This window comes from Bos indicus x Bos taurus, chromosome 14 (genome assembly GCF_003369695.1).
Source record: "Bos indicus x Bos taurus breed Angus x Brahman F1 hybrid chromosome 14, Bos_hybrid_MaternalHap_v2.0, whole genome shotgun sequence".
NCBI classification, from domain to species: domain Eukaryota; kingdom Metazoa; phylum Chordata; class Mammalia; order Artiodactyla; family Bovidae; genus Bos; species Bos indicus x Bos taurus.
The window spans coordinates 19,908,318-19,932,484 of record NC_040089.1 but is presented as its reverse complement, the minus strand read 5'-3'; the positions used below and the strand labels follow the sequence as shown (position 1 = coordinate 19,932,484).

The 24,167-nt window shown below is 41.5% G+C and overlaps 1 protein-coding gene across 1 annotated transcript; it reads right to left on the bottom strand.

Moving 5' to 3' along the window:
* Positions 1-490: 490 nt before the first annotated feature.
* On the bottom strand, positions 491-24,151 carry UBE2V2 (ubiquitin conjugating enzyme E2 V2). Its single transcript, XM_027560949.1, has 4 exons — positions 23,920-24,151; positions 10,585-10,733; positions 6,153-6,278; positions 491-4,992 (listed from the first exon to the last, which is right to left on the bottom strand). Exons 1-4 carry the CDS (start codon positions 24,134-24,136, stop codon positions 4,846-4,848), a joined length of 639 nt encoding a protein of 212 aa, XP_027416750.1. The 5' UTR covers positions 24,137-24,151; the 3' UTR covers positions 491-4,845.
* Positions 24,152-24,167: the final 16 nt, after the last annotated feature.

The window sequence follows — 24,167 nt, the reverse complement described above, 5'->3', positions numbered from 1 at the left end:
GGGGAATCGCAGCACTTAGCTCTAACATACAAGGGATTAAACCGTTATCACCCAGATTTAAAACAATGTTACTAATAGATCAACTTATAGACCATCACCAATCACAGATTATGTTTATGTCTACAGAGGGCCATGAACACAGCAGAGTGAGTGTCACGGTCATTCTTGAGAACCAGGGTTTAAAACAACTATGGTCTCAAAGTGGAAGCCAAAAAGTCAGGAGTTCTAGTTTTCTGGTAAAGAACAGCAGAGGGGGACTTAATGCAGAAGTGTGTGTGTATCAAATGAAGGTCAGACAACAGAAAAAAGGTTTTTTTGTACCAGTATGGCAAGAGAAAAAAAGATAAAGAGAAACAAAAAAAAACTAAGGTCCAGCAGCACATAGTATAGACATGACAACAACAGAAAGCCAAGGAGAGACAATATTTACATTTCAAGTAGAGATTAATTCAATAAAACATTTTCAGTATTAAAGTCTTTTACATTTTAATTACTGTGTAACTTTTATAATTTTATTGGGCTTTATAATTTTATAGGACTAAGAAGTATATACATTTGCATTAACACAGTTTTATGCATTAAACAATATTTTAACAAAAATAATTCAAGACAATATTGAGTCCAAAAGAATTATTTTTTTCCTTAAGGAAGTCCACATGTTACTCAAGGTAAAGAAACCCAGGCAATTAGATACTGCACTTTTCTTGTGAACTCAATTTTTTCACTTGGGTATTCAGATGATTTTTTCAATTATAGCAGTAAAAAGATAATCTATGTTAGTGGATATAATCTGAACGTCTGTCAATCACTACTTATCTGGGCAACCTGGCTTAAGAAGCAGTCAGACATTTCTCTTTATCAATTATCAACTGTGGAGAGAATCTACTCTTCTCTCATGTTAAGGACAAACCACACAGGCCATAAGACTCCGCCCTGTGTAATACAGCGTTCACAATGACCAGGTTTGTTGACTGAAAGACAGTGAGTCTTCAGACCCAAAAACATGACCGTAAGTACTGTACCAACTTTACATTCTAATGCAGGTGTCATGTCAAAACCTCACTTTACGTTAGATGGTTAATCTTCAGATTACTTGGTAAAGTTATCTACTGTTAAGTGCCTGTTAAAAAAAAAAAAACTATTAGATACAGGAAAACTATTCCACTTAGTAGTTAGCAGTGTTTCCCCATAACTTCTGAACAATATTTAATTACTCAAGTGCAGTGAACAAACAACGCAAAGTTTCACTCTCAACGTATCCAACAGTCAGCTTCTTTACTGCCCACAGGTTTCTGACTTCAGCTGGCTCCTCAGTGTCAATAATTAGCCCTCCTTTGAAGGTGGAATATTAACTTCACTTTATAATGTTTTGGCTGCCAAAATCTCAGACGTCAGCAGCTGTTCTTATGGAACAAAGACAAGATGAAGGGATTCACAGGAAGTCTACATCTGGAGCAGAGGGGTCAGTGCCCAGTCCTGACACACTACCTGGTCAGTCACCACTGGAGGGAGGACAATTCCTGGACTCTAAGAAGTGAAATCCATCTGGCTTTAATCACCGACTTCACAAATGAACTTGAAGATAAAATCTTGTACAGATCTTCAGACTGCATGTGAAAATGAGATGGAGCAGATCTTTAGGGAATCTTTAGTGAGACTGTCCTATTAAAGATGTAAACTCCAAAAAAAAAAAAAAAAAAAAGATGTAAACTCCATGGGCAATCTCTTCAGATCCAGTGATTTTTTTTTTTTAATGACATACTCACTCCATGAGTTCCTCAAACTCCCTTACTTCACAGGATGATGATTTTGACTTGTCATTTATTTTCTGTCATCAAATACCTTCAATACTTTTGTCTTCAGAAAATACTTGTAGTGTACCTTTTCTTTTCTGTTCTCTTACTATACTTATAAAATAACCAACATTTTCAGTATGACCCATAACAACATTTCCATCTACAGTTTAATAACCTCAGAGGCATATTAATTTAGCATAAAAGACATTCTATTTCCATATACTTCCTGCTTTTCAATAAAAACAGTACTGGAAAGGAATTAACTGCTAATGCTACCAATCCTGTAACATACTGTATCCACGGCTTTTCATGTTTCTATTTTTATATACAAAATATATACACTTCCCAAAATCTCAGGAGCTGGACTCTTTTTGTGACTATAACCAAAAGCCAACCAAGTTGTTACTGGAAAATCATACTGGTACTTCATAGTTTTCTGGTAGAAAAGTGAAATCAGTACCTTTTAGATCCTTCCCAGCAATTAATTATACTATAATGCTACACATATGCATCTAAAAAATATAAAAGGAAATCTGGGGGGAAAAAACCTGTTAAGTAACTCGCCAATCCTGTAACTCATGACACCAGACTGCAGCACACATACTTCTGATATGAGAGCATGGCCGTGTGCCCATCAGAAAGAACACAACTTTGACCAAAGCCAACAATTCACAAGGCTCCTTCCAGAGCCGCCCACTCCACCACGCCCACGTCACCACACACCACATCTAGAATGGAAAACACATTGATATTTTCCAACTGTGTCCTCTAAAATTTCAAAACAACTGAATTTCATGTGTATTTATCAATAACAATATATACTTAGTGGAAACTATTTAAGTCAATGAATCAGTATTAAGTAATCCAGACTATAAACTATATGCAAGTCAAACCAATTCTCCACACACTTACTCAAATTTGAAGTGTAAATTCCTTTAAAGAGATTTAAAATAATTTTTTTCTATTTTATACTCAAAAGATCAAACACCACTGACTACCTGTAACAAAAGTTTATGTTCCAAAATCCTGAAAAGTCACACATAAACCTGCAACAACAAATGCCTTTAAAGTACTAGAAAAAATATTTTTTAAATAAGGGATTCTGAAAATTAGTAATTAAAACCATTCAAGAATAACACTGACCTAACAGGACAAACACTTTACTTTTGCAATTTTTATTAATATATGATCATCCCCGAGGGTCTTACCTGCTAGCCTTTCAAAGGCAATGCACACCTTGGGGGGGAAGAGGAGGGGAGGCCTTCACAACACTGGATGTGGGGAAATGAGAGAAGACAAGAGGTCAAGGTGCCCAGGTGATCAGCCCACTTATGTGGAAACAACAAACAGCATTCAGGTGGTTATTGGCGACCACGTGGGATAGGACACACTCTCCCTATGAAAGGGGCCACTACACACCAATCCAGACCATCAGGAACCACCACTCTCACACAGGATGTCAGTGGGATTCCACTTAATCTCAACCAGTTAAAATTTTTAAAGAATGTATGCCAAGGTAACAGTCCATTTCAAACCCATTTTAACAAAGTACACACGCACTAGTACGTATGTATACATTCTCTACGTGTCACTTTAAACATCTTTGCTATTTCAAGTCATACTGAGATTAGTAAATTTAGATACAGTGCTGCTAACTTTAATGTATTCTGGCCAAGAAAAGGTAGCTCAGAGTTTTAACTCTGAATGCACTTGATAAAAACACGCCAGTGGTTGTTTGAGAAATAAGTTCTTATTACACGACCACCTGTCTATTTTCTTCAGAAAACACAACTCTTAAGAAGGAAGGATTTTCAACAAAGTAGTACACCCAAGTGCTAGGAGATGAAAAATAGCAACCCAAAGCCTCAAGTCACTGTGGTCAAAGCAGAGCAAAAGTGAACTTTCAATTCAGAATTACACAGCTGCCAGAGTTAAGGGTAAGTGGACAAAATTAATCCCAGTCAGTACTAAGAGCACTGGGAGCAGATACTATGAAGAAAACTAGAATGTATATTTGGATAATCTGTAATCTAAATTTTATAAAAACTGCTAGAACTCAGACATCTCTTTTAATAATATTTCTAGTGAAATCAAGTTGAAAACATAATACCTGGGATTATTCTTCCTAACAAGAAATTAAAGCCTAATAGGAAATCTGTACTCTGAAATACTCTGCAAATTCCAATTTGCAAGAAGTATACCATACGGGATAAATAATGAGAGATGTGTATAGATGAACAGCTACAAGAATTCCAATTTTTGCAATCTCAGCAAGTTACTGTACACACACATCAATATAACAGAAATGGCACCGTTTCTGAAGACACATTCCACATTTTATTTACAATTTAAGACTAACTTTAATCTCCAAATCACATATCCATACACCTAATTCCTTTTTGATTTCATTTAAACGTAAATGCATGGTCTGTCCAACAAAGACTGTAAACAAATATTTACCACATCTGTTACATGGAACACACAGGAACAGCTTGTAACAGAAATTCATCCACCTCCCCCACAACATTTTTTATTATAAATACAGGTATCAAAACAATCCTGAACATATTTTTGATACTACTAGTAGTCAGCACCCATACCGCTTCAAAAATGAACACACTTTGTGACAATATTCATTGTACCTGCTACTTTAGACAATTTCAACTGAAGCTCTTTCTCTAAGCAAGATGATGGAGCACACCACTCGAGTTTCCTTCTCGGCTTTCTCGTCAGAAACACACCTGCCTGCACAGCCAGCCGACACTTCTTGCTGTGCTCTCACCTGCAAACCTGAGCTCCAGTGAGGACTCCAGGTGCGTGCTTAAGTGGTGGTGCCTTAACAAGAAAAGACTGCTGAATTTTCTTCCTGTTACCTGAAAACATAATGGGTGTACATATATTAAATATATTCTTACAAACGTCCAGGTCATGTTTACCAGCTGGAATTATCTTACTTTAATGTGTGGGTATTTTGCATTGTGATATTTAATCAAGACATTAACATGAGTAGAAGGTTGCTGATTTAAGACAAGTTTGAGATCCACTAAAATTAATTGTTGTATGTTTGTCCTTCTGGTGGCTGTGGAAGCTTCATATTTTCTTTGGACATCATTAGACGTCTTAGCTCTTGAAGTACAACTTTAATGCTATATGAATTTTGCCATTTTGCTAACACTGGTATGCTTCGTGCATCCACCTGAAAGGAGGGGAAAAAGTACAATTAACTGCGAAGTTTAAAGTACTTGGGCACCAATTTACTAGATGTAGTTTAATAAGAAGGGCTTTAAAAATCCAGTCAGGCACTATTTTCACAAAAGCAAACATTATAAAACCACAGGTCCACACAATACTTAGGGCCACAATCCAAGGCCTGAGCAGTTACTCACACCAGGGATCAGCAGACAGCGGTAACCCTGACTTCTGCTTTCAGATCCCACTCCAGCGTGCTCTTTGCACTGTGCTGAACTCATCTTCCACTGGGGGAGATGGACAGGCTGGGGCTACCGCCCCTTCGAAGCCTCAGCCACAGGTACCTGCTGTCGCCTGGCCTATCTGGCAGCTCCCTGGAAACTTGCCCACTGAGGACCACCTATTCCCTGACCACCTCCTCTCCACCCTGGTACCTGTCAAAAATAACCAGTGTCCAATGTGTAACACCAGAGACACAGACTACTATGTAGAAAATAGAGGCACCACGGATGTGTGGTACAGCACAGGGAAAAGATAATCATGATTTTGCAATAACTTTAAATGGAGTATAACTTATAAAACTACTGAATCACTATACTGTACCTATGAAATAAATATAATATTGTAAATCAACTATACTTCAATAAAAAATACAATTTTTTAAAAATTAAAGAAAAAACTGTTTTAATAGTTCTACTGCCTGAAGCGGCAGCAAGAGGGCAAGCAGGAAGGGGACCAAAGATGCCACAGGAAATGCTGGGAGAGGAGATGTCCAGTGAGGCTACAAAGTCCCATACACACCCGAGGGTCCAGGAGACACACACGTGTGCAAGGCTGCACACAGGCTTCAAAGCCTGAGAAAGCAATAAACTCTCACCTATGGCTGACCCTGATCAACATACAGACATTTTGATTATGCACCATAACCAAGCAGAATTTATCTAGGAAGTGCAAGGTTGGCTCAACATACAAAAATCAATGTAACACCCCATATTAACAGACACAAAACAGCTTCTGACAAAATCCAACACCTTTCATAATAAAAATACTCAACTAATTAGGATTATCAACCCAATAAACAGCTTCCACATGCTTCTCTGTTTTTTAATGTTCTCCTGACTATAAACTTATAAGTTGTGTAAAAATAAAATAACTACTTTAACTTACCATTCCACTGGAATTATTTATTCCATTCATATTAATTTTGGTTACAAATCTAACTGATGGAGGAGCTTCTGGGTATTTAGGTCCACATTCTACTTTCAGGCTATATATTCTGTTTTCGTAATTTGTCTGGAAGGCAGAAATAATAACAACAATTTTCAAGTGCTAATAAATCGGAAAAGCACAAGATAAATGTACTTAATATTGCCACGTGTGTGACTAAGAATTTACTTTTCAACAAATTTATTTGATCTATATGCTTAGCAAAAATACAGTTAGTATGCAATTAAAACAAGAAAATAAAACATAAATGAAAGTGACAAATTTAATACCTGTTGATTCTTGTATAAATCTGTAAAAAAAGAAGCTGACCATCTATGGATCTCAGTCACCCCAACGGATCCACGGCTTTCTCTCTCATAGTAAGAGATCTCCCAGTGGAGGTGGATCTCGGGTGTTAATAACCATGGTTTAAAAGGTATACAACAATCTTGTACATATATTAATAAATGTTTCATTATTTTTAAAAAGTAAACAGCTATATAAAACTCATCTAAGTTTAACAGCAAGCATATATTAACAGTATGCCCAGGACCCAGAAAGGCTTAAAAAGAACTAAAAAGGTCAAGGAGACACCTATCTGTTGCTCTCCACTCACACGCATACCAGCCTCTCTAGAACTTGCAGTAAAAGTATAATAATTAGATAACCAACAAGGACCCCACTGTACAGCACAGCGAACTATACTCAGTATTTTGTGATAATCTTTAAGGGAAAATAATCTGAAATAAAAATAGACACATATGTAGATAAAACTGAATCACTCTGCTGTACACCTGAAACTAAGACAACACTGTAAATCAACTACAAGAAAAAGAAAACAAAAAAAGGCCCTGAAAAATCTCATACTCTTAAAAATACTCAAAGTACATGGAAACAATCAGAATTCTCATACTTTGCTAGGAATAGGGAATGGTATAACTACTGTGGAAAAAATATGGCATTTTTTCCTATGCATTTCACTAGACACATTCAACTCTCCTTCCTTAACTCCCCTGCTGCTGCTGCTGCTAAGTCGCTTCAGTCGTGTCCGACTCTGTGCAACCCCATAGAGGGCAGCCCACCAGGCTCCCCCGTCCCTGGGATTCTCCAGGCAAGAACACTGGAGTGGGTTGCCATTTCCTTCTCTGATGCATCAAAGTAAAAAGTGAAAGTGAAGTAGCTCAGTCATGTCCAACTCTTAGCGACCCCACGAACTGCAGCCTACCAGGCTCCTCTGTCCATGGGATTTTCCAGGCAAGAGTACTGGAGTGGGGTACCATTGCCTTCTCCGCCTAACTCCCCTACTACGCAGCAATTCCAACCCTAGGCATTTTTGATCCAAGAGAAATGGAAACAAACCTATGTTCACAAGATGACGTATAATCACAGCAGCTTTATTTGCAATAACCAGAGAGAACCATGATCAGGGGAAGTGACAAGCACACTGTGGCATATCCCCACCATAATAAAAAGAAACAAACCACTACGCAGCGCACGGATGAAACAACGTAGGTGAACCTGAGGCACACCCAGTCAAAAGGAGCAGACCTCTCGGTACATACGCTACACGATTCCACTTACACCAAGTTCTCCGACGGGCAAAATACTCTAGGGCGTCAGAAGTAGTGACCGGGTCAGCTCTGGGGTGGAGGAGGGGCAAGGGACTCTCTAGGGTGATAGAAACGGTCTGTATCTCGACACAGGTGCAGGTAACAAGATACACCTTTTGAAAGTCATGGTAAGACCTATGCAAATTATAAAAGTTTTTCAGTTAAAAACAAACAAACAAACTCTAAACTAGCCTACAATGCTTAAAATTAAATATCCTAACTTTTGATACCCTGGATTAATTTCATCATCACTGGATTTTAAATTAAAAGCCAAGCCTTTCTGTTACCTAACAAAAGAGTAAAGAAGAGAATAGTAAGTAAAAGGAACTACTATTCAAGAACTATATACTAGAGTCAGATACTCTCCTATTGCCTAATTATTAATTCATTTAATTCTCAAAACTTCTAAAGTGATATGGTACTTCACTTACATAAAAGTAAACTTTGAAAAATTACTAAATCTCTAATGCTAAAAATTTAACAAACATGGAAAAACAAAACTGCTAATTATATAAATCCAAATAAATACTGGAATAATATAAAGCAACCAGGGATCTTAATAACATAAAAAAACAAGCAACAACTAACCAAGTAATAGAATGTTAAGGTAGCAATTTTCACATTACCCTAAAGCTGGGACAAAACTGTTCTAAATCTGGTACCCTACAAAGAAAAAACAACCAAGATGAGATGCCAACTCCTGCAAGTTTAATTAAAAGGCAGCTGAACGAATGCTGGAACCACAAGCCCTCATCCAGCCCCCCAGCTCAGCGAGGGGGCTGAAGCCTGGCTGGAGGACAGGGTCCACTCAGGCTGTGCCCTCCTGCACCACAAGAGGGGGAGGGGCTCCAAGTCGACCACCACAGAAAGCGGCAGGAGGCACACCTGTCTCTGAAACCCTGCCAGCTGGCCCACCCCCATGTTACCCTACAACAGCCAGGCCCCCAGTGGGCACAGCCGGACACAGGGGCTTCCTGTGGCTCAATGACACCAGGGAACAGCCAGTGTGGGGGTCCTGTGGATGACCGGAACTGGGAGAGAGATATCTGCAAACTAGGTTATGGGGCTGAGGGTCTTACTTTACATAAACTCCAACACTCTTCAAGTTCCCTCAGAGGAACAAATGGGATAAAACTCAAATCTAAGTAATTTCAGGACTTCCTGGTGGCTCAGTGGTAAAGAATCTGCCTGCCAATGCATAAGACGTGGGTTTGAGCCCTGATACGGGAAGATCCCACATGCCGCGGAGCAATTAAGTTCGCGTGCCGCAACTATTGAGCCTACTCGCTGCAACCACTGAGTCCTAGAGCTGTGCTCCACAAGAGAAGCCACTGCAATGGGAAGCCCGAGCACCAGAGCTAGAAAGTAGCCACCACTCACCACAACCAGAAAAGCCGATGCAGCTGTGAAGATGCAGCACAGCCAAAAATAAGTAATTAAAAAAGAAAAAATCTAAGTAATTCTGAAAGCATACTCCACTCAGTTCAGACTGTCCAATCTTCAAGTCATTCATTAAGTAAGAATGCTCAAAAGTTATAAGCACTTACTTTTACCAAACAGACCATGGTGATACTGTTCACAGGTAGTGAAAAAATCAAGGTTTTCATTACAAAAACTGAGTTACAAAACGACAAGAATTTTAACCATCAGCATTTTATTTCCTTCCTTACATGTCTAATGGAAAAATCAGAGCAGTGGAGGAAGAGAGAACTTGTTAGTTTAGGAGAGTGCATGAATTCTACAAAGGAATACTAGAAAACGGTAAACAAACATTTGTCTGAAGTTATCAATGCTAATTACCTGACCATTTTTCTTTTATAAAAATAAAAAAATCTAAATTCTACCCAACAGCAAAATAGTTGAAATAGTCCCATTACAGGTAGCAAACAGTACACAAAACCAAAGACTAAAAAGAAACTTAAAATTTGTGTTCTTTCTAACAAAGTCAAAGGTCATACAAAACCTATTTAAAAGACTTGCTGCAGGGGCATGCAGCAAATGCGGCCTTTGAGTGAGGAATGCAAGGTACAAAAAAATTTCCCAATCTAAAATAGATTTTGAGTAAAAATAAAAAGTCACGAACTTGAGAAAGACCTAAAATTAAAACAATAGGTCTGTGGCCAACACTAGGAAACATGCAAGAATCAGCCTTTCTGACATACTTTATAGATGAAGACATTGAAGCCAGAACATTTCCAAGGCCAATCAACCGTCACTGGCCAACAGCAATGTGCAGTCAACACAAACCAGTTTGGGAACCCTGTTGATACACACGGGCGGTTAGCAGCATGTTACCTCACGGCACGCTGTTCGCTCTTCCCAAATACCCCTCCGCTCCACGCCTCATCTTTTCCACTCTCTACCTGGAATGCTGTCCATCCCCATCTCACCTTCTGAAATCCTACCAGCCAGTCCTTTAGGCACTCCAAAGGCAACTTCCTCCACTGTCCAGCCTTCCTCAATTATTCCAGCTAGAAGAGACATATTCCACAGTCCCACCGTGGGCTCGCTCTGCCACATTCAGTCTGTCGTCTGCATTCATGCCTTCTCCTCTACTGAATCGCAAACACTTTGACAGCAATGATCACACCAGTCTTCCCGCCCTCCAACTCCTCCAGAAAATCCAGCATCAACAAATGTACAAAAAATAAGTAAAAAGTCACGAACTGTTTCACTTAAAGTTATCTTAACTATTTACTTTAATATTAATAACATAAAATAAAATGCATACTTGAAAGTTACAGTAAATATTCATAGGAAATAAATGTAATGTATGCACTGACCCGTGGTGGCCCAATGATCATGCCTGTCCACCTTGTGAGTGTCATGTCTTCATCATCTTCCAGGCCCCAGCTGACCGTACCGTCGCCCACTCCTTTCTGTCCTTCTTCAAGTTCTTCCAACAAACGAAAATTACGAGGAACTTTAACACCTATACAAAAGGAAGCCAATGTAAGTAGCTCATAATTATAAGGGCTACACACAATCAAATTCAGCTTTTCCCAAATTAACCGTTAAAAATTATTTACCAAAAAGACAAAATTCTCTAAAAAGTCTTCTGCCCCAGGAAATGCTCAATCTAATAATAATAACTCTTCAAAATGAAAAAGCTACAGACAGCATTGTTCCAAACATAACAGCAGCACAGAACATGTATAACAACACCTAACCAGTTTTACAGTGATGTACATCAATCATAAGGGAATCATTACAAGTGATTATTTTCCCATAATTGAGATTTCTGCCAAGAACAATGTATCAGGTAAACAGGCATGACCAGAAAGTCCATAAAAGTGTCACTGCATTAGCACATATTCTCCAGTGATCTGTAAAAAAGAGAACTACGTTCCATTTGTAAAAATGCACTAAAAGGCACTACTTTCTAGAATGCTGACCCCACCCTTGGTCCTCAACCAGTCTGCTGGCTGCCTAATAACCACAGCGTCCTGCCTCCACTGTGAGCAGGTCCGCTGCTGGAGAGCCAGTCTCCTGGTGGGTAATTCCCTATGACATATCTGTCCCACCCTGGCCCAACCCAGCAACACTTTCATAGCCCTTCTCACACGTCCACTTCTGAACCCTTTAGACCTCATCACTCTATTTCTCAAATCTTAATAAAAAATCTTCCCCTCTGCCCAGAACCCCAGCCTTTCACAGTCCCCACCCCCTCATTCTCACTGAACCTAGTTTTGCCACCATCACCATCCTGACCTCCAACCCCTGGAACCAGCAGGGCTGGTGATACAGCATGTGACTTGATCACAGCCTCTCTCAGGATCACTGGCCTGGCCTCTCCAGAGGATGGACCCTGTGGTCTTGCGAGCTCTCAACAGCATCCAGCCTGAAAACTCCCCAGCCCCACTGCGCAAGTTCTGAGAAAAACCAAGACCCCTCTGCTGGCTCCGGAGCACTGCCTCCCTCCCTCCCTTCCCACTCTCAGAAGCAAGCACACACAATTACGAGACAGGAAAAAACAGTGACATCTCTTTTAAGGCAACTGTCATTCTGCATAACTTATCTCTCCTGCCGAAACTAAAACATCTCTTTCAGGGTTTCCCTGGTGGCTCAGTGGTAAAGAATCCTCCTGCCAATGCAAGAGACACGGGTTCAATCCCTGGTCCAGGAAGATCCCACATGCCGCAGAGCAACTAAAACATCTCTTTCAGTTACTGATTCATAGTAGTCCTTCTGGACAAATAATGAAAAGCCAATAAATATTGTAACTTAGAAATAGTAGCCACTTTATGTACTGTGCTTCATAAAAAGTGCTTTAAAATTCTGGGCCACAGAAACATGGATATGTCAGAAACCACAAAACAAGAGTAAGCATTATTACAACTATAATAACTATTAATAACCATTTGCTTAGTGTACCCTCTGCACTAAATAAACTATCCCATTGGATCCTAAAAGCACCCATTTTACAGTTGTGGAAACTGCAGTTTGAAGGAGTTAAATGACCTACTCAAGGTCACATAGTTTTAAATGGCAACTGTTGCTGCTGTTGTACTAAGTTATGTCAGCCCCAGTATTAACGCCCAGTTTCCAGACCGAAGTCACTCTCAAGCGTTAGGTTCTCCAGGCAGCACCGTGGGCGCAGACCCGACCTCCAACCGGCCCAGCCGGCTCCCAGTGCTGCTGCCTCTCGGGCAGGGCCTCTTGCAGGTTCCTCATCTGTGAAAGGGAAGCCACCGTGGTTTCCACTTCACAGAGCCTCTGTAAGGTGATCGGTCTCAAACAGGATAAACTGACTCTCATCATTTTAGTGTTCATATTAAGAAAAATTACATAAATCTTCCACTCACCTTGACCTATGTTTTGTGAGAATTCAAGCTCTCTGCAGTCCAAAAGAATGACCCAGAAGGGGTCCCTGAGCCGAGAGTGTCTATAAACACACACTGTGCTCGCACCCTGAAACAACAGCCACTCTGTCAGAATCTCCACCATCTGTCGCTCCTGAGCTGCTCTTTAAAGGAATATGAAAGGAGCCTGATCACCCTCACCATCTAAGAAATCATTACCCAAGAAAAATTCTAAATTTGTGTGTAATTTCCTTTCCTCCCTTTCAAAAACAATTCAGTCAGGAGAGCTTTATAAGCATCCAAAACTACAAAGTAAAAAATGTAAAAATGTTTCTTTATGTAAGTGCCATAAAAGCAATAAACTGAGGGACTGCTAAACTTCTCACCATTTCTCAAAGCAGCATTTTGAGAAAATAATTCTAAGATTACCGGCAATGGTAACATTTAAAGGGTTACAGCAGCTAAGGTTGTTCTGTTTTTTTTTTTTTTTTAAAGTTTAAGACTCAAACAAATATCAGTAAGCTCTATTTTCAAACTGAGGCCTGGTGTACTCTGGCTTCGTTTCTCCCCACCACTAATGTCTGTAAAGAGAACGCACCACAAGGTGGGGCTGTGCGGCTGTGAATGCTGCAGGATGTGCGTCAGCTGCCCTCTGATGGCTGGCCATCTCGGAGCCCTTTCCTGACTTCCACTTGCCTTTATCCTGTGTGTGTCTATGTGTGCGTGGTGGTGGTACTATCCTTATTTAATAGTTTTAAATATTTTAAGTCCTTAGTCTGAGATCTTCATTAAAGGAAAAAACAAAACGGCCCATATACATGATATGAGTTCCAAAGGCCAACCTCTTAGCCACAACTCTCACTGCCTGGGAAAACAAGAATTAAACCCTAAAGACCATCTGCCAGACTGACAAACAAATGTTAACTCTGGCAACACCTGGTTTGACAAAGATATGGAGATGAAGGCTCTTCCACTGCTGAAGGTGGAATAAACTGGCACAACTACTTCAAGAGGAAACTGGTAACATTTACAGAGATGCTGGCACCAGGCTAGAGAAAGGCAGGAACGCTCATGTACTGTGATTTCTAACCGTGAAAATTTAGAAACAATCCAGACATAACATAGCATAACCCATGACACAATGATATTGCAATTAAAATGAAAGAATCAGAGCTACAAGTATCAATTAATGCTAAAATTTTAAAACATTGTTTAATGAGTGCACAGTTTCAGTTTTATGGCTGCACAACAAAGTGAATATGCAATATTGCTGAACTGTACAGAGGAAGTTAGGACAGTACACTGTATATTACATACACTTCACCATAATCACAAAGAGAAATAAACTGAAAAGCCATATAACAACAGACCTTTATACTGTTCTGAGTACATACATATCTAGCAAGAGTATAAAAATACTTGTGGAACAGACTCCAAAGTCAGAATACTGATCACCTCTGGGCCAAGAAGAAGTGGCCTAGTACTTGGAAGGATGCAGGTAACGTCTTAGTTTCTCAAAAAAAACAAAACAATCTGAAGCAAGAAAAACTTAGCACCATTTGGGAGAGCTGGGCGAGGGTGGGAGGGGGTGTAACATGTGTACTTACCCATTTTCTTGTGTTTTAAATCTTTTGTCTCAACAGAAAAGGAAAAACAGTATCCAAAAAAGGAGAGAGGGAACTGCAGGCAATGTTTGGGGACAGCAGCTGAGGATAAATGAGCAAAGAGCCAGAAACTGTCAGGAGGGACAGGTGTGCTTGCAAATTCAGACTTAACCTTTGGTGACAAGGACCCAGGGCGGGATTGAAACCCAGACTTTAAGGATGGGGAGGCAGGGTACAGTATCAGCTGTGATGAAAGAGGAATCAGGCACATGCCTCCACTAAGGAAAACGTGGTACATTTTATTGTAATTCTGTGATTTTGTCATCTGACAACCAAAGCTAAACATCGAGTACGAGCTAGGGACTGTGCGAGGCCGCCCTGCCCTCATGGAGCACACAGCATACCAGGGCAGCAAGACAAGGAAAACAAGGCACAGGAGAAGCACCGAGACAACCAAGGCAACGAGCACGTTCCATAAGGCAGGGGATCTGCTCTACCACAAAAGCAGAGAGCTGCATACTCTGACGTCAAATATGGAGCTAAAACTCACAGGCGATGACGTCCAAGCTTTGCCCGCTTCACCCCAGCTCAATGACCAATATGTGCAAGCCTCCTTCTGGAGGGAGTCCACTGGACTGGGCAGAAAGGAGAACTCCTGTCCCCAGTCTCTGCCCCTCACCTCTATCCCCAGGTTCAGAATCCCTGCAGAACCACAGTATTCCCAAAGCTCCTCCCAGGTTTAGGACCCTGGAATTCTATCTGAAGGAGTTTCAGAACAAGAGACATGACTTGAAGAAGTTTAAAAAACACAAATGCAAAGGGGAAAAAGTAACAAAAATAAGGTGAAAGTCGCTCAGTTGTGTCCAACTCTTTGCGACCCCATGGACTATACAGTTCATGGAATTCTCTAGGCCAGAATACTGGAGTGGGTGGCCTTTCTATTCTACAGGGGATCTTTCCAACCCAGGGATCAAACGAACCCAGGCCTCTTGCATTGCAGATGGACTTTTTTACCAGCTGAGCCATAAGGGAAGGCCAAGAATACTGGAGTGGGTAGCCTACCCCTTCTCCAGCGGATCATCCAGACCCAGGAAGTGAACCGGGGTCTCTGTATTGCGGATTCCTTACAAACTGAGCTATAAGGGAAAATTTTTAAGTTGATTTTTAAACAACTAAAACCCTATGTCAATAACCAGCTGCACTTAAGTAGTAATTGGATAATATATTTCACAGGTGTGAAATACAAATGATAATTGAACAACAAAAATATGCAGATAAAAAAATCATATTATTATTAGACCCCCATCAAAAAATAAAATTAACACCATGGTAAACACAATGCCGGCAAGACAGTGGAAAAACTCATTTATCCACCTCAACACATCACTGAAAACTGAATACACCTTGCTGAAGGGGTAAACTGACAAACCATCGCAAGAATTCTTAAATATTCATGCACACTGACTTAAAATCCCACTGAGTGAAATTCGCCCCCAAGAACAAAGCACGAGGAGGCAGGCAGCCTCCAGCACAGAGTCAGCTGTGAACAGCTTCTCCAGGCTCCAGGCTGGGCCCCTCCCGGCCCCCCGGAATCTGGGCTGGCCTTGCCACTTGTTCTGGTAGAACACGACGCTAGTGCGGTTCTGGGACCATCCTTGTTAGAGCCCTGGTACCCTCTGTTTGGTCTTTCAAAAGCCAACTCCCATTTAAGTTCTGACTCCCAGACACTACTGGGATGCAAGTAAGTCCAAACACGACGCCTAGACTGCCCACATGGACAAGAAACAAGGCCCTGGGCAAAGGCCAAGCCCGTCTTCAGGCGAAGGGAGACAACCAGGCCCAGCCAGTCAACCCCCAAATCATAAGAAGAAACCCCTGTCTGAAGCCATGTATCCATTTAAGATATTAAAATCTGTCTTAGAATTGATGAACTATAGTAAATAAAAATAAATCTGAAAAAATTTCAACTCAACGGTGTACCTGTGAAGCATCTGAATTTACCTTCAATCACCAGGAAGACAGACCTCTGCATTACAGGGTTTGTGAAGAACCTGGAACCAAGGTGTGGAGGCTGCACTACATACAGCAGAGGGTGAATCACGCTACTGGTACAGGTTACAGCCAAAACCACTCTGCCCCCAGCCACTGCCCAAATTCTGGAACTCTTCTCACATCCCACATGCGATATACTAACTCAGGGAAGGAAGAAAACAAGCAGCTTCATGTGTTTATTTAATGAATGCACCCAAACACAAAATATCCTTAGTACTGTTTCATTTCAGAAAAGTAAGCTCAAAACAAAATTTATGAGTAAAACATTATAATACACTAAGGAGGAAAGCTGGATTTTACTTGTGCCGTTTGTCTTTTCATCATTAAAATCACTTACACAGAAACTGGACCATAAGTAATGCCGAGTGCCAGAGGCGCTCAACAAACCCGGGGTGCGTTTCCGGCAGATGCTTACTGTCCACCTCTCTGTCCACACTTAAGGGCCTGTCCTGTAAGAAGTGCTGCTGGTGGAGGACACAGACTCCTTTGCCTAGCATCTTGGCAGAGATGGCAAGCGAGGACAACCACGGAAGCAGACGCATTCAAATGCAGTAAGCTGTCCCAAAAGATTTGCTTGAACACACTATTGGTATCTCCGTGGAACAGACAAGCCAGTGAGAACAGAGTGACTCAATGTTCTCCAGGAGAGCTGCCAGCACTGTTTACTTCAGAGCTAAGGAGGAATGCCTCCCTCAGAAGAAACGGGGGTGGAGGGCGGTCAGGCCGCCTCTGGTCCCTCCCTAGCAGAGACTTCTAAGGGGATCGAGGGCTGGCACACTCTCCCCTGACAGAGACCACTTCCAGGAACACAACTGCTCGCCTGGGACTCCCGGGAGCTGCAGCTAGAAACAAAGGAGCGATCCTGCCAAGTCGCTGCCGGTAGGTAAACACTTCAGAAAATTAAAAACTTCTCAATAACTTAAGTATATCCTCTCAGGAAACAACCACTTCTATCAATACTGGTTAGTCAACCGTAACTGATAACTGAGGGAGCAGGTGACACTACCATGAAAAACAAACAGTAAACCAAGCTATGCACTCTTGGTCCTTTTCAACAGCATTCCAGACACTAGGCTGAAAAAATCTTTGCATGATTATATACCTACAAAGAATAAACTGCTTGGAGCATTGCCTGTTACCTGGCTGTATTTCTCTTTGCTGCTGCTGCTAAGTCGCTTCAGTCGTGTCCGACTCTGTGCGACCCCATAGACGGCAGCCTATCAGGCTCTCCCGTCCCTGGGATTCTCCAGGCAAGAACACTGGAGTGGGTTGCCATTTCCTTCTCCAATGCATGAAAGTGAAAAGTGAAAGTGAAGTCGCTCAGTCGTGTCCGACTCCCAGTGACCCCAGGGACTGCAGCCTACCAGGCTCCTCCGTCCATGGGATTTGCCAAGAAAGAGTACTGGAGTGGGGTGCCATTGCCTTCTCTCTCTAATGTAACCTTAAACCTCACACCTGGCAAGGCAGGGTTTAGACTCCTGCCCTCTGTCAGATGGTAATCATGTGCAGTAATCACAACCAGACCATCACTGAGAACTCACATATACCAACATGATGTTTTTAAAACAGAGTCAAACAATGAAGCACATATCAAAAGCCAGACTTCCCATCTTAATAAAGTAGAAAAAATAAATTGGACTTTATAAAAATTTACAACTCTGAGGTTAAAAAGGACGCCATCAAGAAGGTAAAAGAAAATACAAACACATAGCTAACGAACTCGTATCCAGAATATAGAAAGAACTCTTACTACTCAACAATAAAAAGACAGTCAACACAATTTTTTAAACATGGATAAGCCTATGAGAAGGCAATGGCACCCCCACTCCAGTCCTCTTGCCTGGAAAATCCCATGGATGGAGGAGCCTGGTAGGCTGCAGTCCATGGGGTCGCTAAGAGTCGGACACGACTGAGCGACTTCACTTTCACTTTTCACTTTCATACATTGGAGAAGGAAATGGCAACCCACTCCAGTGTTCTTGCCTGGAGAATCCCAGGGATGGGGGAGCCTGGTGGGCTGCCGTCTATGGGGATGCACAGAGTCGGACATGACTGAAGCGACTTAGCAGCTTAGCAAGCCAGAAATGAGCCCACACTTACATGAGCAGTTAATCTACAATGGAGACAAGAATATACAAAGGAGCAAAGACAGTGACTTCAATAAATGGTGCTGAAGAACTGGACAGCAATATGGCCTTGAATCATACTAGACTACTCCCTTATACCATCTAAAGAAATACACTCAAAACTGATCAGACTTAAATGTAAGACCTGATGCCTTAAAATTCCTAGAAGACACAGGGAGCACGCTCTCTGACATCAGTTTTAGCAATGATTTTCTGGATCTGTCTACTCAGGCAAGGGGGAAAAAAAGCAAAAATAAACAAAATGAGACTACATCAACTAACAGCTTCAGCACAGCAAAGGAAATTATCAACAAAAGAAAAAGGAAGCTTATGGAATGGAAGAAGACATTTGCAAACACTGAATCTGACAAGCAGTTAATACCCAAAATATACAAAGAACTCATACAATTCAACATTAAAAACAAACAAACAAGAAAACTGGATTTTAAAAAGTGGGCAGAGGATTTGAACAGGACATTTTCCCAAAGAAGACACACAGATGGCCAACAAGCGCATGAAAAGATGATGCTCAACGTCACTAATCATCTGGGAAACGCAAATGAAAACCACAATGAGATACCACCTCACACCCGTCAGAATGGCTGTCATCACAAAGACAACAAACAACAAGTCAGCAAGAATGTGAAGAAAAGGGAACCCTTGTGCACTGCTCATGGGAATGTAAATTGGTGCAGCCACCATGTAAAACAGTATACAGCTTCCTCAAAAAGTTAAAAATAGAACTACCATACAATTTAGCAATTCTACTCCTGGGTATTTAATGGAAGAGAACAAAAACACTATTTTAAAATGATACACACGCCCTCATGTTTATTGCAGCATCATGTACAATAGCCAAGATGTGGAAGCAACCTAGGTTCCCATCAATACATGAATGACTGAAGAAAATGTGGCAGGCATGCACACACACCGCAACACTACTCAGCCATAAAAAAGAGTGAAATAAAATGTTGCCATTGCAACATGGATGGACCTAGATAGTATTATGCCATGTGAAATCAGCTTCTCCAAGCGAGGCTTCAACAGTATAATTAGAACCGGACATGGAACAACACACTGGTTCCAAATTGGGAAAGGAGTATGTTAAGGCTGTATGTTGTCACCCTGCTTATTTAACTTAAATGCAGAGTACATAATGCAAAATGCCGGGCTGGATGGAGCACAAGCTGGAATCAAGATTGCCAGGAGAAATATCAATAACCTCAGATATGCAGATGATACCACCCTTATGGCAGAAAGTGAAGAAGAACTAAAGAGCCTCTTGATGAAAGTGAAAGAGGAGTGTGAAAAGTTGGCTTAAAATTCAACATTCAGAAAACGAAGATCATGGCGTCTGGTCCCATCGTTTCATGGCAAATAGATGGGGAAACAGTGGAAAACAGTGACAGACTTTATTTTGGGGGCTCCAAAATCATTGCAGATGGTGACTGCAGCCATGAAATTAAGACACTCGCTCCTTGGAAGAAAACTATGACCAACCTAGACAGCATACTAAAATGCAGAGACATTACGTTGCCAACAAAGGTCCATCTAGTCAAAGCTATGGTTTTTCCAGTGGTCATGTGTGGATGTGAGAGTTGGACTACAAAGAAAGCTGAGTGCAGAAGAATTGATGCTTTTGAACTGTGGTGTTGGAGAAAACTCTTGAGAGTCCCTTGGACTGCAAGGAGATCAAATGAGTCAATCCTATAGGAAATCAGTCCTGAATATTCATTGGAAGGACTGATTCTGAAACTGAAGCTCCAATCTTTGGCCACCTGATGTGAAGAACTAACTCACTGGAAAAGACCCTGATCCTGGGAAAGACTGAAGGCAGGACAGGGGACAAAAGAAGATGAGATGGTTGGATGGCATCACCAACTTGATGGACAGGAGTTTGAGCAAGCTCCAGGAGTTGGTGATGGACAGGGAAGCCTGGTGTGCTGCAGTCCACGGGGCCGCAAAGAGTCAGACATGACTGAGCAACTGAACTGACTGACGTGAAATAAGCCACACAGAAAAAGACAGATGCTGTATGATTTCATTTATAGGCAGCAACCAAGTTTACAGAATACAGTGTGATACAGAAGAGGCACCAAAGAAGCTGAAATCAAGAAACTAGTTTGGAATCAACATCGAGCTAAATAATCTTGGGAAACTCACTTTATATCTATATATTCACTGTTCATCTATAAAATGAACTTGGCTAGAGCCTAGATGATTCATAATGTACTTTCTATGAGAACTATTATTCCAGTGTATGTAAGCACCTATACAAAGCCCTAAGAATTTCTTCCCTTCTGTGGTCTGAAATTTTGCTGAGTTACAACTTAAACTGAAAATAACATCCACTTTAACACAAGTCAGCAGAGACCTTGTAAACAAGAACACACTCCTGAATCCAGTCTTGCAGTGCCATCTCATAGTATCTCAAAGATCTTATAAATATATTGGCTCTTTACAAACAGTCAACTACTTTTAAAACAAACTTTTAAATGCCGGGTTTCATTTCATTTATTCTGTTATATCAATTTTGAAGCTTGGTGTCAAAAAGCTCCCTAAATACTTGCTAAGTAGATGTCTCCACATATGGGCAATCTCTGCTTTTCATGGTTTCCATGTGTGACTTTCAGTTACCATGATTTAAACGCCAATCCCCCAACAAGAGGGTTTAGACTCTAGTCTCCAGGGCACACACACTAGGAATAAGCACAGAGTACACATGACTGCTACTCTTCTGTCCACAAGACCAACAAGAGAACTCGGACTCCAGGCTCCAGGGCACACACACTATGAGTAAACGCAGAGAGTTCACAAGTCACTATGTGAGTAACTGCCGAGCAATCCCGACCAGCGGCCACATGCCACATCTCTCAGTCTGCAGGTGATGGTTCACCACACAGCTTACTCAATTCACAGACAACAAAGCCTGTAGTAGAGCTTCCTCCTTGCGATTAAATTTTTGAATCACACATACTAAATATACTAACAAATTTCTATTCTGTAGAGTCGTGCCCTATGAAATTATCTTGATTCCCAGAGATGACTGTCTCTTGGGAAAGGGAAACCTAGCCAGTGGAGTCTCCACCACAGTCCTACTTCCATCCATGAGAAACACTTGACAGTCTGAGACAAGGAACCTGCAGAGAGAAGAGAAGTATGAAAGCCACTCTCAAGTCTCAAAGGAAGTAAGAGTCTTCATTTCAGGACTACTCCAAATTCACAATTCCAGACTAAGCAAGACACCTGAATTCTGATCTGGACTCTAGTGCTAACCAACTATGTAAAAGCTTATACTTCCTTAGGCCTCAGTCTTCTCAACTGCAAAACAAGAGAACCAAGTGGTATGGCTAAGTATTTTCCAGCTTAGAGGTCTCAGTCTAATTAGTACTAAGTCGCTTCAGTCATGTCTGACTGTGTGTGATCCTATGAATTGTAGCCTGCCAGGCTCCTTTGTCCATGGGATTCTCCAGGCAAGAATACCAGAATGGGTTGCCATGCCCTCCTCCACGGATTCTTCCAGACCCAGGGATCGAACTGAGTCTCTTATGTCTCCTGCATTGACAGGCAGAGTCTCTACCACTAGCGGCCCCCTAGGAAGTCCCAAGTCTAATTAAAATTCTTCCCAATTCTTCTTCTTAGTAACAGCAAGTGTAAAAGTATATGACTTAAATAATACACGTTAAAATAAAATGCTTTAAATAAGATTTTAAAAAATCTGTCAGTGTTTTTTCTTTTTGGATGGTCAAACAGTTATTCTTACATTAATTTGGCTTAAATAAAAAACACGTACAGTTTTTTTCCATCTAGTTCATCTATTTTAAATTTCAAACTTTATCATATTTATTTCACAAACAGGTACTGTTTCCCTCCCTTGCTACCAAGAAGCAAGCAATACTAAAGTATAACTAAGCGAAAATGTAATTTAAAAATAGTTATTTACAAAACATAGTCTAAAACTGCTTCTGCACTCCTCTCTCCCCATGCTGGATGATACTGTCAAGGTTACAAAACACAGAAGAGGAATAATCTGATATTGACCAAGGCAATCTTCAGCAACAGTGTCAAAACAAGTTTCAGGGTCTAAGAAAACATCAATTAATAGTCTAACAGTTATTCTTCCTAATTATGCTAAGATTTCAAAACTCATAAACATAAAATTAGTGTAAATGTAACAACTGGAATGCTGAAATATAAACTATAAAACTCAAGCTTCAGATGTACAACAAAATATACTAATAATCTCTCAGCAACTTCTTTATAATTCCTTCCAAAAATGACTTAAATGTTACCAAGAAGTTTCTGTCATTAATATAACCTAATCATTGGTTTTTTCAAAATATTTCCACACTCTTTCATATGTAAAATGGTACAGGGGAGAAAAACTGTATTTAAAAAATGAAATCTACAAAATGAAAACTATCAAGTTAAAATACACCATTTTATTACTAATTTTTCAAGAACCTAAAGATAGGATGCACAAGTCTTAAAAAAGACATGGCCCCATTCATGAGCACACTCGATTTCAAATAGCAAGGACAACAGCAGAGTCTCAACTCTAAAACGTCACTTTTCAAATCACCTATGTTTTACCTCTTAGCTCTGAGCCTAAGCTTGAAATAGTTCCGCAATGCTAAAATCGTTAAACAGCTTATCCTGACACCTGCACGGAACAGAGACACAAAAGACGCAATTTTCCATTAAAAGGTAGCTAGAAAGGTACTACCTTCAAAGTACCAATCGCAACACACAATAAAGTATTCCACTTAACGAAAATTCGTGCAATGATGGCAAGAAATACAAAACCACACTGTTCTCTAGTCTGGTTTCAATAACGATCAGAAAAACGAAAGACCACACGTACTAAGGTTTTAGATTAATACAGCTTTCAACATTTTTAACATTTTTAAATAGTCAGATTTCTAAAACCTCAGTGTTAACATTTAATTTCAAAATCTGTGCTTACAAGAAACCAAAATTGTATTCAGTAGGAGAGAGGAGTTGAAAAGCTAATATAAGAAGTCGTTTTTTCTTCAATGAGCGTTCACCTCGCTCGTTGCTTTTACTTAGTCGGCACCGCAGTTATGCATTCACGGGAAAGACAGAAAACACGCATTCAGTCAGGTAAGAATGGGGCCCTCCGCCCACGTTAGGGCGAGCCGGAGGATCCGACTCGCTCCATCCACGACCCCCACACGAGCCATCGCGCGCCGAGGTGGACAGCGGGCCGCCCCAGACTCTTCTCCTCGCTCCCGCATCACCCGCGAGACCCCGCCAGCCGAATCCTGCACCGTCTGCCGGACCCCCAGCGAGCCCGGCCCAGCCCAGCCCCCCGGCGCGCAGCCGACGCGGGGCACGACCGCCGCCCCGACGGTCGCCAGGACCCTCCCTGCTCCGCCTGCGCTACGCAGGAAGTCTGGCGGTCGAGGGGCCGTACTGTGGCTTCTCTCACACAACCAGGCCGGTCGCCAGATGCAAGATGAGACGCCGCGCGGGTCGGGGTGGAAAAGCAGGTAGCCGGGCAAGGAACCGACCTGTGGAGACCGCCATCTTCTCCTGCAGCCCGACGCACCGCTCAGACGCACGCGACGTCCGCGCCACTTCCGGGAGCGCCACCGCCCGCCCCGCGGCTTCCGGCTCCCGGCTCCCTCTCCTCGGCTTCCGGTGTGTCACCGCGGGCCCGCCCCGCGGCTTCCGACTTCCTGAGACGCAGCCGCTAACTCTGAGGGAAGGGTTGAAGGCTAAGATCATGGAACAGACTTGAGTCAGTCAACAAGAAAAA